Source organism: Corticium candelabrum, chromosome 8, assembly GCF_963422355.1.
Source record: "Corticium candelabrum chromosome 8, ooCorCand1.1, whole genome shotgun sequence".
Classification (NCBI taxonomy): Eukaryota; Metazoa; Porifera; class Homoscleromorpha; order Homosclerophorida; family Plakinidae; genus Corticium; species Corticium candelabrum.
In genome coordinates, this window is record NC_085092.1 from 757,501 (window position 1) to 774,717 (window position 17,217).

The window sequence follows — 17,217 nt, forward strand, 5'->3', positions numbered from 1 at the left end:
AACAGCAGAGTGATTTTGCAGAAGCTGTTAAGGCTTTCTGTGCACTCATTAGGAGATGACAATGTTTTGGGAATAGATAGAGACATTTAGTGTTTAACTTTACACATTAGCAATAGTCTTGGACTATATGTAGAACATTTTGTTTTAACAGTAACTGTTGTAGTAGTAAAGATTGTTGATAATAAACTTGATTCTGTCTGTCTGTCTGTCTGTCTGTCTGTAAACATGCTGCAAGGATAAGGTCATGTCAGGGACGTGGAGCATGATCAGGCTTCAAGTTATTCCTTCAGCACCAAAATTTGTTCTGAAGTCCTCAGAATTTCGTGTGACAGCATTTTTGAGACTTTGTATTCCTTTACCATATTCCCAGATTGTTACCAAGTGTGATTGTGGTACAAGCCTTGATGAACATGGTTATCATCTATTGACCTGCAAGTTTGGTGGTGGCCCAGTATGGCACACAATACAATTGTGTCAACTTGGGCTAAATGTTTAGCTGAGTTAAATATTCCTCATCAAGTTGAGCCAAGAAATAGGTACACTGACTCTGAGAACAGGCTGGATATAACAACATATGATCCCACTGGACACTTGACAAAAGACCTGGACATTTCACTTGCTCATCCACATTCTTGTGACATCGTACAATCAGCTGCCAAAATATCAAGTTATGCAGCTGAGTTGAGGGAAAAACGCAAAAAGACAAAATATGGTCAACAGCAGTCTATAGCAGGATCTGATACAACATGTATTCCACTGGTTTTTGAACACTTTGGCTTTTGGGGCCCTATGGCTGAAGACTATCTCGATAAGATCTCCAAATTTCAAAAGATGCAAATGGAAAAACAGCGAAACAGACTTTAGAGATAGATGGAGAAAGCAACTGTCTGTAGTTGTACAGTCTTGCAACTCTCGTGTGATTTTTAAAAAAGTCGTCGAAGTTGTCTAAGTGCAATTTTGATGATTTTCTGTATGATAAAGACGTTCAACATTTTGTTCATTGACTGTTATTGTTATGCATACGTAAAGTTAGTGATTGCTATTGGTAGAGTAAGAGTTCAAATATAACAATCTGTCTGTCTGTCTGTCTGTCATTATGTCTGTCTGTCTGTCTGTCACCATGTCTGTCTGTCTGTCTGTCACCATGTCTGTCTGTCTGTCTGTCTGCATGTCTGCCCTCCCCTCACCATCTGGTACAAACAATATAAAAGTACTGCAGAGACAAACATAAGAAACAAGGTTGTTTGACAGGCAAACTCCTACCGTATTTCCTCAAAAGAATGCAGCAGGGTCCAGACTAGCCTCGAATTTCCAGACCAGACAGCGCGCGAAGCGCGAACTCTAGTCTGGACCAAGTCAATACTAAAATGATTTTGGAAGTATTTATCAATAGCAATGCTAAATGGTAGTCTAACAGCGTAGGATCGTTTTACCTACATCAACATATCATTTGTAAATGCCATGAAATCTCATGAACAAAGAAGAGACGTTTGCAGTGTTTGCGGCGATATCTTGGTGGACGGCATGAAACGACGACTTTTTGATTCTTTGGCAGACCGCTAGCTAGTCTAACCGCTAGACTGGCGAGACTACTGCTCGACCAGTTGTCAAAGGTGATGGTCTAGCGACGCTGCTGTGCATGTCCTGTCACCGCAAGCTTGAAAATATCAAAGAACTGAAGCCAAAACTAAAACTAAGTTGTGTGCGTGCACCAGAGTCTTCATCACGGCTCTGGCGTGCACTTAGCCGCCCACGCGGGTTTCACACAAGCGCAATCAGCGGTAGTGCACTTAGCATAACCAATTACTGCTAAACCAATCAGAATTTACAACCGACATTCCGGATATGAGAAGCTGATTGGCTTAGAGGGCTATTTCTGAAATCATTTTAGTAGCGACTTGGTCCAGACTAGAGTTCTCGCGTTTTGCGCGCACTCTGGTCTGGAAGTTCGAGGCTAGGTCCAGACATGCGGAATGAATAAACGCTACAGCGTTCTTTCGAGGAATACGATATATCAAATTATCAAATTGTCAATATGCATTTGTTTCACTGATTAAAGTTACAAAAGCATTGATCTGTCTCATAGTGTAGTAAACGTAGCAGCTCACCGATACTATATCTGCTATTGATTTGCTGACATTTCCTTTGTCGTCTCTGATTGTAATGGGCCGACCATCTTTGATTCATTCCGCAGCTGCAGGGCACTCTAACTGTGACAGAAAGCACAACCAACATTAATTAAACACACACACACACACACACACACACACACACACACACACACATACACACACACACACACACACACACACACACACACACACACACACACACACACACATTGTTATCTAATTGCCATAAAGTCATGTCAAAGTTGGCCCCAATCAACTTTGCAGCCACAAAAACTATGTGAGTTACAAAACAGACTTCATCAAGATTTAATGTAACATCAACTAATCTAAACTGTATGCGTGACATGCATCATCACACTGTTTGCTCAAAAAGTCAGCACAATTCATTAACTTTCACATAAACAAAGTAAACGTTTGACACTAGGAATCACGTTGTATAGATAAAGTGGTAGATATGACACTTTCACTAGGTAACATAGACGTACAAACTGACTGACCCTGTATTTCTTCATGAAAGTGTCCAAGTCTGGAAACTCATCATTCTCAACTTGTTTGAAAGCAGCCTAACCGACCAACATCTTCAGTGTCAGTTTTCACCAACATTAGCTGCTAAGAATGTAATACCTTAAATTGTACCAACAGCTTGGAACAATGTGCTGTGTACCTAAGCAAAATTTAAGTCAATGACCAAAAGTATATCAAATGTATACATACACTGTAACATTGTATGTTACGTAACCACACTTACATAAATACACGGTTAATAAATATCAATACATAAACAATGCACATACACATAATTACCTATACATACACCATAAAAGCTAGTAAATGAAGCAGAGTTTTACTCGACGTTTCAGAGCTACGAGCGTATGCATGTGTGTGTAGTTGTGTGTGGTGGTGGTGGTGGTGGTGGTGGTGATGGTGGTGGTGGTGTGTGTGGGTGTGTGTATTGTGAATATCAATGTAAATTCTATTAATTTTTGTCTATTTATTGTCATTATCATTAATTAAAATCATTAACTTGTTGCTAGAATGTATAATTCTTTGAAAACAGGGTTTGTCAATGTGATTAATTAAAGATAATTAACTAAATATCACCAATGTCCCACACTACAGTACTTCGAATTCAGCACATGCACATACAGCTGCGTAACTCTTGCACAGAGCAGGCTTGTTATCTAACCACGTTATTTCTCAATTCTGCATGTAGCACTCTTCCATCACTTGAGCAAATATCATGCTTTCGTTGAGCCGTTGCTATCATCTTTTGTTCCTTTAGCTAGAGATCGATCTCGTACGTCTCCTCGCTGCATGGGAAATACCTGTGTAGCGACCAGATGCTACACAATTATTTCCCATGCAGCTAGGGAGACGATACTTACAGCCACAATATATTGATATGTTGGTTGTGTGTGCGTAACAGTACATGCATGGTCACATGAGACCTTTGCTTGGCTTCTTGAAGAACGATGAATTCATTTGTTTTGTGATTCTTCTATAGAAAACAAACTCGTACAACTATTACCTGAAAGTTACTCTGTGCTTCTCAGCTTGATGACGGTTCAACCTTAAAATGGATATGACATCTCGGCTTTTCTGGCTTTTCTGTCATAATTCGTGAGATTGTTATGTTACCCATTGTTGGTGTCCCAAAAAAACTACTGATTGGCTCAACAAACCCCCAGAGTGATTCACGCTGACAAGCTATTGTTACGTCACCGACCTTTCGTGTCCCAAAACAACTGCTGATTGGCTCGAAACAATCCCCAAGGGTGACACACGCTTACAAACATAGAAACATAGATAGGTAACGACTTCCGAACAGACAGACCGGAAGTCAATTCAGCCCGTTTAGACTAAGCTTCTCGCAAAGCAGTCCACCACTTATTGCGGTGTCCTTCTTTTACGCTTGTTGCTAATAAATATATAAAATAATATATACACATATGCATGCATGCAACCATGCAAACATGCACAGTGTCACACACACACACACACACACACACACACACACACACACACACACACACACACACACACTACCGGCATAGCATCGAGGGGGGCTTGGGGAGGCTATACATTTTAGGCGTTTCACTCCGGTTCAAGCAGAACTTAATCCTAGAGTAGTATGTAATGTTGACGACAACGTTGACTATCTCTTTGATAATACACATCATCATTTCAGTATGATATAACAGTGTAGAGAAGTCATGGACACGTGAAGTGCGCATGCCCATCACTTGTATGACGTTTGCTACGCTATTCGGCAATGACAGAGTCAAAGAAAGACAGCATAAGAAATGCAGAAGCCTATCTATGAATTAGTTTTCAAGTAAGTTTAAGATCGACAACCCAATTGACCACAGAATGGAGTCTCCAGCAACTCAGTTACGTAACGATTTGCATGCACTAGCTCATACTTTCTCCACTTTATGTTCAGTTTTTCTAGCTAGCTAGACCTATTGCTCGCTACATTATGCAAAATGCTAAAATTGGTAAACGCTAGTTTTCACTAAACTAGTAGATTCTATTGTCATCAAAATAACTGTAACAAAGTGTTTAGTTTCATGGACATGTTTAGTATGCACACTGACGTCCTGCAGTCTATTTGTAACCTGAAATTGATTGATCTTCTTTACATAGTACATGTCTACCAACTGCGACTACTGAGTGAAAAAGTAATATCGGGCGTGGCTTTGCAAGTAAAATGGGCGTGGTTTGAAGTCTAATTTTGGGACCAGTGTGCACACGCGTGCGCACGCGCACGCACGCACACACACACACACACACACACACAGATAGACATACAGACAGACTGACTTCAGCTCTCAGTGGACAGTCACACATAGTTAGACTGGGGCCACAGGTCCCTTCTGCCTAATCATAATGTGTATGTGTATTTGATGATTATCTAGTGAATGTGTGTATTGTAGTTTTTACCAGTTTTCATGTATGTACTGGATGTCACGTAGATTAGCTATTGCTTTGGTGCTATAGTTCATTTATGAAAAATATATGTATTGACAGACAGACAGACAGACAGACAGGTAGACACACACACACACACACACACACACACACACACACACACACACACACACACACACACACACACACACACACACACACACACACACACACACACACACACACACACACACACACACACACACACACACACACACACCATAGGTAAATAGAGGGGAGGGGTCCTGGGGGTCAGAACCCCTCCTCCTCAACAGCACGCCCACGGCAACAAAAATATTTGCCCTAAAAGACGAGTTCTACCCACTGTATCGCTGGAAAGTTAGGCTGACGACTGAATGCCTTGACATCAATCTTAGATACGGTAACCCTGATATTAATGCTGACTCAGACCTGCAGCGATGCGACGACCACTGAATGTATGAAAGAACTTCTAGTCGCCCTGAAAGAGAAGCAGTGCCTTCAAATGCATGTAAGATTTTGGAGGAACTTGGGAGCTCCAATAGATGTGGACAACCAATTTCTCTAGATCTACACAAAATTCAAAAATGATGAGATAGCACGAGGTCTGTATCTTGAGGACGCTGACCCAGATCTTTGCCTGTGAAAGTTTACGAGGATAGAAACTGTCTCTTTCGGTCTGCATCTTCTATAATGATCAAAGCAGACATCTTGATCTCCGCCTAAGGACAGCAGCACAAATTCTATGTCGGCAACAGCTTTCCTGTCTTCTACATTGCAAAGAAGCACTAGTACTCTTTTCTAGAGCATTGGAGTCCTGTGCTTCATTACAAGATGCTATTTTCAAGCAGTGCAAGAAAAGATCACAAAGTACTGGCAGCTTGGGATGATATTCATCAGTTTTTCAGGTACTTGGTTTGTCTACAGCTGTTGGGACTACAATCACTTTGATTTATCCCATGTACAATAAGGAAATTTGATCGTTTCTGCACACAAAAGTTAATCCAATGGGTATTGAGAATGATAGCGGTTATTCTATCATTATGTGGTCTACAACACAAAAGAATGCCACCAGTGCTTGGTTTGAACCAAACCACTTTGTGCCTCTGCTTCCTCGTTTATCTGAATTTACAATTCCAACTTGTGAACTCGATTGTGTTAAAAACCTCAAGCCAACAGCAAACCTCAAATCATTTCAGTGCAAAATGCAAGAGTTTTCTCCTCTTCAGCTGACAATCAACGCCTTCCAAAAATACAGGCCAGAACTCGAGACTAAATCTAAAGGGCATCAGCAAAGTAACCTGATCAACCTAACTATTACTCGCCAAAAGTTTCTTTTAGGCAGCCAAGTGAACACATCAAGACATTCTGAAGAAGGGACTAAAAGATGTTTTTCTGTTGCAGTCGAAGTACTGTCACAGTCAGAATATGGCAGCAAGCAACTTGCTGCAGTTGGTACGCTTCAAGACATACAGACACTTCTTTTTCCTTCTTGAACGGCAGTTCAACTTCACCCATGGCTGATGAGAGAAGGGGTGGATTTAGACCAAGCAGCAACAGCATTTTGTGAAGACAAGGTGTCTGTCATTAGTCTTTCTATTCAATTGGGGTTTAATTTAGTTGTTTATAATTATAGTTGTTTTGATGCCAGCGATATAGTTCTAGGTCGAAAACAGCTTGCGAACCTCGACACGCATGAGTTATTCTGCTACCTGAAGCATCATGTCATACCAGACCAAATAAGACATGCTAACACAGCAAGTGGTGAAGGGGAAGAAAAAGAGGAAGAAAACGTCGTCATTCCAAAGAACGTGGTTGGAGAAATTTCGATGGCTAGCATACAGTCCAAGTCTATGCAAGTTCTGCGTCCTCTTCCCATCATTTGCAGCACAACAGAGTGGGATTTTTTGTTGCCAAGCCATTCCAAAATCTTCAGAAAGCTTGTGGTGTTAACGGAAGCTGCAAACCCACGAGAGTTTATAGAGATGCTGCAGTGCGAGCACAAGCCTTTGTTTTGACATACCAAAATCCTAAAGAAGGCATTGAACACTGTCTACTACAGCAGGCAAGAGAGCAATACGATAGCAACATTCATATCTTGAAGCTATCGTAAAGACTGTCTTGTTCTGTGGGAGGTGGGACATTTCTCTTCGTGGTCGTGATGACTGGACATCTACCACATTAAATCAGGGTAACTTTATTGAGCTACTTAAACTCATTGCAGAATTTGATGGGGGCATTTGCATGCACCTAGAGGCTGGGAAGAAAAATGCAATGTACACTTAAAAAACAACACAAAATCAAGTCATGACATCATTGGAAATATGATCCATGAAAAGATCATAGCGCATATCAGGAAACTGATGCGTTCTTCTCCATCATTGCAGACGAAGTGAATGAGAAGCATTCGAACAGGCAGATCATGTCTTTGTGTCTACGCTTTGTGTTGTGGATAAGTGACAAGCCTGTCATCACAGAGATATTTTTTGACTTTTGCTACCTTTCAAGAACAACAGGAGTGCCATTGCTGCTGCTATTAAAGAAAGTCTTAAGACTAGAGGTGTTGACATTACCAAAGCCAGAGGTCAGGCGTATGATGGCGCATCAGCTATGTCATTGAACAGGGTTGGTGTTCAAGCTCGAATTCGTGACCTTGCACCCATGGCAGTTTAACCCACTGCAACAGCCATGTTTTGAACCTCAGTATCGCAGCTTGTTGCAAGCTTCCTGAAATTAGAAACATGATGGACACCGTTAACTATTTGCTGCTCTGTTACAAGTTATCCCTAAAGAGGCAGGAAGTTCTTTGAGTTGGTGCTAGATAGTAAGAGCACTGATAGAAGAAAAAATATATAAAAGGACTGTGCCAGACACATTGGGTTGAGAGGCACACCTGTTTTGAAACATTTGCTGAACTGTATGAGTGTGTCTGTACCTCTCTTGACGCTACGTTGTACCCACATCTTCATCGTGAAATGGAGTTTGTAATAGTTGCGGATTCAACAAATGAGAAGTGAGATTGGAATAGGAATAGGGAGACTATCCTTAGGGCTCAAAGACTGCTTGTGTTGCTGCAAAAGTCAGAATTCATAATGGCATTTGTAGTTGTGAAGAACTGTTTCTCTGTTTTAAGAGAAATGACCATCAAACAGCAGAAGAGGAATATTGATATTGTCACAGCATAATCTGATAGAAGACACTACAAAAGAGATCACTGATCTTAGAGCTAACAATTAAATATTGACATGAAACAGAGCACTGGTACAAAGAAGCACAAGAAATAGCAAGGAGAGTGGGGGAAGAGGTCACCATGCCCCGTATCACTGGAAGACAAATGTACAGGGGTAATGTGGAAATGACTACTACCAGTAACTACTATCAAGTCAAATACACTGCTAAATTTGTTGACCACCTGCTCAGTGAATTCTTGCACCAGGTTAGCAATGATAGCCAAATGGCTGTAAAATTACTGCATATACCACCAAAAAGCTTGGACCATGTCATTACCGAATTGGCTTTCTGGGAAGATGACCTCATTCATCTTGCTCTGTTGAAGAATGAAGTGTATGAATGGTTTAGGCTATGGAAGGATCATGCTGCTAATAGTCATAAGCCTCTACCAACTAATTTGATTGATGCTCTCCAACAGTGTGACGCAAGTATCTTTCCATGCATCTATCAGCTTCTTATAATTGGTTGCACTTTGCCCGTTAGCAGCTGTGAGGCTGAAAGATCCTTCTCTGTTTTAAGACGAATCATGAATTACCTTCGGTCCTCCATGGATGAAGGAAAGTTGACAGGACTAGCTCATATGTGCATGTATAGAGATGTCAAAATTGACTCTAAAGAAGTAGTTGAACATTTTATTAGACACCAATCTACCAGAATGTTTAAGAATTCAGTTTATTGAGTTTTAGGTACCATGAATCTTGTTTGTTGTGTTATTAAGTATTAAGCGAACGTACCTTAATGTTTTGATGGATGGTTAATTCGCTCTATTCCAAACTTATATGCCATTAATTATCTAATGGATATGCTAGAAAATTAACCCTAATGCAGATTGAAGTGAGTTTGCTGGTTTCGTAGGTCATCTACAGATTTAGCTGCTATGGAGCATGGCCATGCAATGATACAAATGGACCCCTCCTTCAAAAAATTCTGTATTCGTGCCTGCACACACACACACACACACACACACACACACACACACACACACACACACACGCACACACACACACACACACACACACACACACACACACACACGCACACACACACACACACACACACACACACACACACACACATCATGTGACAAGTTCATGTTTATTCCACTAACTCTGCAGCTGCAACAGCATCTTTGATGTAAGCCTTCTCAAGACACTGTATTGTTTGAATCAGAGCAAACGCGTCGGCCATGTTGTCATATCTACACACAACCGACAGGTTACGACTGCATGATCACATGATGTCATGCCGTGTGACGTAAGAAACAGACTTGGCCCTCTCTCTGGCGTTTCTGTACAATTTCACTTCCTATAGTGTAAAGACAGCGTTTGATAGAACGGACATACACACACAATAGTCAGTGTTTCAGACCGTTTGTAGCTCTTGCCTCGTTTCCAGTTCTAAATGTAAATAAAATAAATAAAATACACTACACTGTCAGTTTGCGTTAAAACACTTTATTAACCTCCTCGCTTTGGCTGTTGGAAGGGTTCTGGCATATTTTGAAACATATTCGCCATGACAGCAGGACTACCTATCACGTGGGATTAATTAGAGCAGGTCCCGTATTTTGATAATATGAAGCCGTCGGTGACTTCTGTCTTCACAGTCGTCCTTCTAATTGCAGTTGGTATTGTTCACCAACATGTTGGTGTGAAGGTTAGTTAACAATTTGCTCGAATGAGATTCTAGGTCTTCTTGGCGTAGGAATTCATTGGGTTTTGAGGCTTTGGGAATCTACGAATTATATAGATAGATATGTAAATGTATGTAGCTACACTAGCATTTTGTGTACTAAAGTGGAAAACATTGCTGGGGGAGCTTCAGTGCACAACGTTAGTTCAGTGCTCGTGCTCGAGAGCATGCCAAGGCTGAAAACGTGATATGGTAGAGTCGTGTGAAGCAAATATTATAATAATAGGTAGTATCTGTTTCATAAAATCTGATTAGTATCTAGAAACAGTGGGTGCGTATCTCTTACTCTAGCTATCTATAGATATATTGTAGTTTGTGCTGTCTGTTGTAGCTGTATTTTGTAGTCTGTTAACTGTACACCTTACATATTGTCTGGTTCCCAATACACCTCGCGTCGCGTCATGTTGCGTCGCGTCAAAGGAGGCCGTTTCCGACGCGACGCGACGAGACGGGCCGGAAAAACGGTCTCCTTTGACGGGACGCTACACGAGGTGTTGTGAACCAGGCTTTAGTTGTTTTATGTTTGCCCCAAGAGGGAACTGTACCTTTTACGTGCGAAATAATAAATCATTCATTCATATAGTTGCGTAAAGCCTGGTTCACAATACACTCGCGTCACGTCAAAGGAGGCCGTTTCAGACGCAACAGGACGTGTTGGATAGGATTTTTGGACCAATTTTTTCCTATTCCAGCCCGTCGCGTTGCGTTGGAAACGGCCTCCTTTGACTCAAGACAACGCCACGCAAGGTGTATTGTGAACCTGGCTTAGGAGAGCGAAATCTGGAGTCACTTGGCTCTTTTCGTCAAAAACTAGTAGGGTTGACCCATCCCTAATTCAGTTTATAGCACATGTGTTGGGGAGTCAAAATTGCATTCATCTGGCATCATCGATATGTGGATCGTCTTGCTGTTCGGCCCATGTCTCCTACAGCCATAGGACAACGTGGAGACTTTAGGTGCTTCTTGATCTGTGACCATCAATGGATTTGGCTCGTTCTAGCGAGAACAATACTAGACTAAACCTTTACCATGCATGCTTTATCTATCTGTAGACCCAGACAAATACAGACTGTCGCAAAATTATACAGCCACTCCCTGCACGTGACCAAATCATAAGTTTTCTAGCTCAATTCATCGATTAGAACTTATAAGCAGTGTTTTACAAATAGGATACTGTGTAGTAGGAATAGAGCAAGAGTGACAAATGTTGTTTGTGAATACTTGAAAAGTTGCATCTAAATGGTCTAGCAGAATGACCTCTTTGAGGCTGTTTTTGGCTTTCTAAAAAGCCCGGTTTGTATGAAATGTTGTTTTATGTAACTTCTCTTTTAGTATTTTGTGTTTTCTCCTCTTGCTTTCAGGATTGATTTCTATTTAAATATTTCAATAATTAAAACACGTAAGGGGGATTTTTTCACTTCACGACATTATCATTTGGATCAGAATATCATCGGCACCCTGCATTTTCAGAGAGTTCTAGAGAGTGTTCTCAGAGAATTTCAGGCAGTGATAACTATACTTGGACGACATTCTCGTCATAGGGGCGACGGAAGCAGAACACGCAGAACGGTTGGAGTAGGTATTTCAAAGATTGAAAAACGCAGGATTGTAGGTTACAGAAAGACCAGTGCGCGTTCATGGAGACAGTCTTGTATCTTGCAAGCAATCAAAGAAGCTGTGGCTGTGTGGGATTATTTTGTGGAATTTGGGACTAATTACCTACTACAACAGATTTCTGCCTCGACTTTTCACCACTTCAGCACCATTACGGACACTCAAGTGTACGCCATTACATGCGTAGACTACTTCAGAAAGGGGTAGGTTGGCATCGGGGACAGAAACTGCAGATACTGTTAAGAAAGTCCAAATTTGGCAAAAGGAAGTGTTTGTCCATTAATTAATTGTTGACAGGTATGATCCCCATGTGAACATATTGTCGTATCCTATCTGTGACTCTTCTTCTTATGGAGTAGGGACAGTCCTGTTTCACAAGTGGCCAAATGGAATGGAACGTCCGGTTATGTTAATTTGCATCCCTTTTTTGAACAATACAGAAAAGAAGTACTTCGAGCTCGACAAGGAGGCGTTGGCCCTGTGTTTGCTGTAAATATATTTTATAAGTACGTGTTTGGCTGGTTGTTCACTGTCACAACGGACCACAAGCCGCTGCTTGGACTGTTTCAAGAAAGGAAAGCAATTTCCGAAATGGTTTTTAGTAGAATTCAATGTTGGGGTTGGCAGCCTACATGTACCACCTATGATACCGGGCATGCACGGTCGCAGAATGGAAATGCAGGTGCACTGAGTCATGGAGCAGTTAGACGAATCAGTAGTAACGACTCGATGGATAAAAAGCTCAAACGGGTAAAGATCGTTAATCGTTTTAGTTGTCCTTTCGTTGGTAATGACTGAATGGCCAATATTGCTGTCAAATATCGTTTATTCAGACAGAAGACTTCAAGGCATATTGGCAGAGATAAAATGAGGTCACTGTCACATTACACAATTGATGTGTAACGTGGGGTTTTAAAGTTTTGGATTGCAATATTTAGTTGTAGATGTACCTTGTTTTTCTCTTGTGGCACTTCTTGTACATCTTGTCTCCTGCGTTCGTTTACTTACTTTGATGGAGAGCATGCACTCAATCAGTAACTTGCTTTAGTCACTGTACTCTGAAAGGAAGGTTTAATTATTACCGGTATGATACTTATATGTATGTGTTGTGTAATGTACTCATATACATGATAAATAATAATAATAGTTTTGTGGTTTGTTAGGGCGAGTTGTTGTTTGAAGAAAATTTTGACGTGTTCGATTTGAGTGGTGAGATAAATTCGTGCGAATGAATGTTATCATGATGTGTATGTTTCAACTTTGTTCAGTTTGGCAACATGAACTCACAATGAGTGGTGGAGGGCAAGTACATGTGTTCATTCTAAGCTGCAAATATCTAACTGTTTGGTGGTTTAATTTAGAAATTGGGAGTTTCAGATATATGACAATAATCGTTCCAACAGGTTACCGAGGATGTTATAGAATCAATCAATTAATGGCCATTGCATTGCTATATGTTGCTACAGCTATGTTCGAGATGGTATTTTGTATATCAAGCCGACTCTCACTTCCGATGCTATTGGAGAACAAAACGTAGAAAGCGGATACAGGATGGACATGTGGGGCGGGTCTCCTGCTGATCTGTGCACAGGTGCCTTCATTTGTTTGTAATGACAGTTTGGTGAGGTTATACTGGTTTGATAGGAAATCATTTTTATGGTTGTCTTCGGGAAAGCGGAGCGGGAGGGAATGTTCTCAATCCAATAAGGTTGGTAGCTTTATACGATGTTTTATACATTTTGCATATATATTCTTGCATTGTGCTTATAATTGTACACTCTTAACGATCTTAACTTTCTTATCATGTTTACAGATCTGCTCGAATTCGTACTGTTCATTCATTTAATTTTAAGTATGGACGAGTGGAAGTCAAAGCACAGTTGCCGAAAGGAGATTGGCTTTGGCCAGTAAGTTGTCATGTTTTACTGTACACAACCATTTAGCCAGCCATTTGGATACTATACGACAAACAGTGTAATTAAATCAATTAAAATGTTATTTAATGAGCTGTAGTTCACGTTTGTAGTTTTTGATAATAGTCTAAACATGAATACTAATATTGAATGTGATTGAAATCAGAGCAACTGGACCAGTGGCTATGTTACAATATAATGTATGTACACCATGCCCCCTTGTATCTGGTCCTGAATTTTTTGCCTCACATTCTTAATACATTTGGTAACATATGCTTTACACTTGATCTTGCTCATTTCTATAGGCAATCTGGATGCTACCGACATATAACCAATATGGAGGTTGGCCTTTGAGTGGTGAGATTGATATAATGGAATCACGAGGGAACAATGCCAGCTACTCAGCTGGAGGTGTCGATGCAGTTGGCAGTACACTTCACTGGGGTAATGAAGAACACTGTTACTAGTTGTTTGCATAATCAGCCGTAGAACTATGTATTTTGTTAGGTCTAAATTTTTTTGAAAATGGCTTTGAAAAGACAACGGCACAGAAGAAACTTGAGAGTGGAGATTTTTCTCAAGGGTTTCACGTTTACGGATTAATTTGGAATGAGACATACATCGGGACATACCTTGACGACCTATCCAACGTCATTCTTTCAGTACCGATAACAGAGTCATTTTGGGAAAAGTGAGTTTGGTGGAATTTAACATGATTGATTTTTTATGCTGTACCGTATTGTTATGTAGAGGAGAATATGCTGCAAAGAGTTATGACAATCCTTGGGTTGCAGGAGGGCGTAATGCACCATTCGACCAAAAGTTTTACTTTGTTATCAATCTTGCAGTTGGTGGAACTAATGGGTATACATCTTACTGCGTTTGTACTGCACAAATGAGGATCTGATTGTATTAGTGTCAGTTGTTTGTATTATAATTTAATTAATGACAGAAGTCGTGTCCTTAAATGTAGTTAATAGTAATTAATTATAATTAAATATTAATTAGTATTTAAAATTTATAAATTTATCTATTATTGTAATAAACGTCTTATTAATCAATTTAGAGAAAATTTGCAAAGTTTGTTTAAATTTTACGTTTAGCACTTGATGATGACAATAATTATGTGGCAAGACTTTGTACATGCCAGTCTGTTGTCTAGATATTTTCCTGACAATCAAGGAGGCAAACCGTGGTCAAACACGTCTCCGCATTCTGTCAACGAATTTTGGAACGACAGAAGCAGTTGGTATAGTACTTGGAATGGAGAGGACGCTGCCTTGAAGGTCGACTCGGTTAAAGTGTGGAATTCTTGAGTGAGGGATTGTCTATTGACATTAACTTTGCTTTGTGTTTTTGTCGTATTGCTTTGGCAGTTGGAATTTTTATTTGTAGCTTAATTGCTTTGATTAACTGTCAAGTTTTGTTGCTTTTGCATTTTTAGTTGGGCTTTGTTCTAATTGACTGGCTTAGTTTTGATGTATTGCTGTTGCTGTTTTACTTGGGGCTTGGTAATTTTTAGTGTTATTTTATGCATTTTATGTGTAAGGTTGTTACAAGAGAAGTGCAGTGTATTGGAGATGGGGCTCTGGTTTGGAGTCTTGTGGACAACTGCATATGACTTCTTTAATTTATCCACGTGACAAGGGTGTGGCCTATATATGGCTCTTGCACGTGTGCTCTAAAGAATGGAAATTTACGTTTGCTATTATACTGTCACACTGCGTCGTTAATTACTGGCTACCACACAATGCTGCAACTGCAAGTTTTATCTGGAGGTTAATGTTGTAGTGTTACAGTTTAGATTATAGAGAAATATGGAAGCTGTACGTTTATAATGATCGCTTACCTGACCCTTTCATGGGATCAGTAACTTTCTAGCATTCAAGTGGGTTTACAGTCAGATCAACCTACGCATGCATGGCTTGGCAAGTTGCTTTAATCCAATCTATGTTTAGTCCAAGACATCGATAAATAGATATTCATGGTGTTATTTATTATTCAGGGCCAGTCATTATTAAGTGTCTGGGGAGTGGGGATGGCAAAATTTGCTTATGTTTGCATATAGTTTGATATGTGATCCCTGCATATTATGCCTGCTAGAAACTTCCGGTCCCAGTGTCTGTCGGTTAACATTAGATTACCCCATGTATGTGCATATACATGCAGTATATATAATCATATATGTACAATAAAAAGTAGTCTGTTTCAGGGCTCAAATGTGGCCTAGGTATATGATTTCTAAGGTTGGGCATTTCCATTCAACTCACTAACAAAGCAAGTAAAGCAGGAATTGTCGCTTTCAGCAATGCAAGTGTCCAAAGTCTTTAGAAGTATACTGTTCTTGCATACATTCTATGGTATACAGATAAACAACCCTGAAAAATTATGGCTCCTCCAACAGAAGGTGACCCAAATGCTTGCAAATCACTGAATTTCAAACATATGACTCCACAGCAAATTTGCCAGCCCCCGCTTCTCTCCTGTATCTGCCCTGCCTCTTCCCCGCCTCTCCCCGCCTCTCCCCCTGTTCTCCCTGCCTCTCCCTCCCGACACTTAAGAATGACCAGTCTTTAAGGGAACAAATACATGAAATATTTTGCATGTCATGGGGACCAAATTTGACGTCGAGTCCAAATTTATCTATATTGACAGATCTACCTATGTATGTACACGTTGGCAAGTCGGCACGGATCATGAGTTTGTAGTGAGTCTGTGAGGTGAGAGATAAAATTGCAAAATCTTGAAAATAAGCATTTAAAGAAGACACACACAGCAGTTCAACAGATTACAAACATTTCAGTCTTTGCAAACATGTAGCAAACTATCGAGTTAGATCTACACAAAGTGGACCTAGAACTCTAATGAGGGAGTTTGTTTTCTCCCTTCCCCCACAGCGGCGTCTGGAGGCCGCAAAGTTGGGGACATTTAATTTTAGTTAGTCATGTCTTCGATGTTGTTCTGTGGGCCTCTATGTCACACTACAATGACATAACTTATTTGATATCCAAGTATTCTACATCCATTTTCAAATTCCTTGCTAAAAGTCTTTTGCTTCTAGTTCTCACACCAAGGGGCGTAATCTGTCGCCAGACGTTCTTGTTTTAATTTCACGCAGCCAGGTCTCTAGCTACTCTTCAAGGCAGAAAATGAACGCTCTTTAGAAGTAACTAACTAGAATATACATATTTACTTTGCAATTGACTAACAAGGTACGTGACTGAGGGAAACAAACAAACAATCATCTCTAGCAGAGCGCCTGGCCATGCAATTCTCGCGGATAAAGACTATATAGCCATCGTATTTTTCTCAGACTCCTCAAAGTTTTGCTTGCCGAAATCGAATCGTAGAACACTAAACTTGGCGAGACAAAGTCGAGTCGCCCATACAGCAGGTCAGATTGAAGGTTGAAGGGACTGTTCGTTGTGGTGTTCTGCTCTAGGCAACAAATTTCTGTTTTTTTTTGCGTTGTGCAAAACAGGCGCGGATCCAAGATTTTTGAAAAGAGGGGGTTGCAAATTTTGATAGACCACGCCTACTTGAGTCAATGCATTTGTATTGTGAGAGGTGCAAATGGCCCTGAAAGCTTAGCTAAAGTAAATGGCAACAACTATGGCAACACATCTCTAGCAATGTGTACGCCATGTTATAAACTCCCTAAATCATCAAAACTGTCTAGGAATCTA

The 17,217-nt window shown here is 40.4% G+C and overlaps 3 protein-coding genes across 3 annotated transcripts in view; 2 read left to right on the forward strand and 1 right to left on the reverse strand.

Annotated features, from left to right (window-relative positions):
* The window catches only part of LOC134183555 (vacuolar protein sorting-associated protein 28 homolog), an 11,590-nt gene extending 1,724 nt beyond the window's left edge, over positions 1–9,866 (reverse strand). The window contains 7 exon segments of the mRNA XM_062651136.1: positions 2,109–2,210; positions 2,630–2,695; positions 2,757–2,796; positions 9,421–9,510; positions 9,580–9,617; positions 9,681–9,709; positions 9,775–9,866. Of these exon segments, the coding sequence (XP_062507120.1) occupies positions 2,109–2,210; positions 2,630–2,695; positions 2,757–2,796; positions 9,421–9,510; positions 9,580–9,617; positions 9,681–9,709; positions 9,775–9,829 (420 nt within the window). The 5' untranslated portion in view covers positions 9,830–9,866.
* LOC134183556 (52 kDa repressor of the inhibitor of the protein kinase-like) lies at positions 8,023–9,276 on the forward strand. Its single transcript, XM_062651137.1, has one exon. The coding sequence runs from the start codon at positions 8,392–8,394 to the stop codon at positions 8,989–8,991; it is 600 nt and encodes a 199-aa protein (XP_062507121.1). The 5' UTR covers positions 8,023–8,391; the 3' UTR covers positions 8,992–9,276.
* Positions 9,865–15,110, forward strand: LOC134183554 (beta-1,3-glucan-binding protein-like). The gene is made up of 11 exons (XM_062651135.1): positions 9,865–9,968; positions 12,782–12,827; positions 12,887–12,920; positions 12,980–13,021; positions 13,085–13,209; positions 13,263–13,326; positions 13,432–13,525; positions 13,837–13,975; positions 14,039–14,222; positions 14,282–14,395; positions 14,694–15,110. Exons 1-11 carry the CDS (start codon positions 9,888–9,890, stop codon positions 14,845–14,847), a joined length of 1,077 nt encoding a protein of 358 aa, XP_062507119.1. The 5' UTR covers positions 9,865–9,887; the 3' UTR covers positions 14,848–15,110.
* The last annotated feature ends 2,107 nt before the right edge of the window (positions 15,111–17,217 follow it).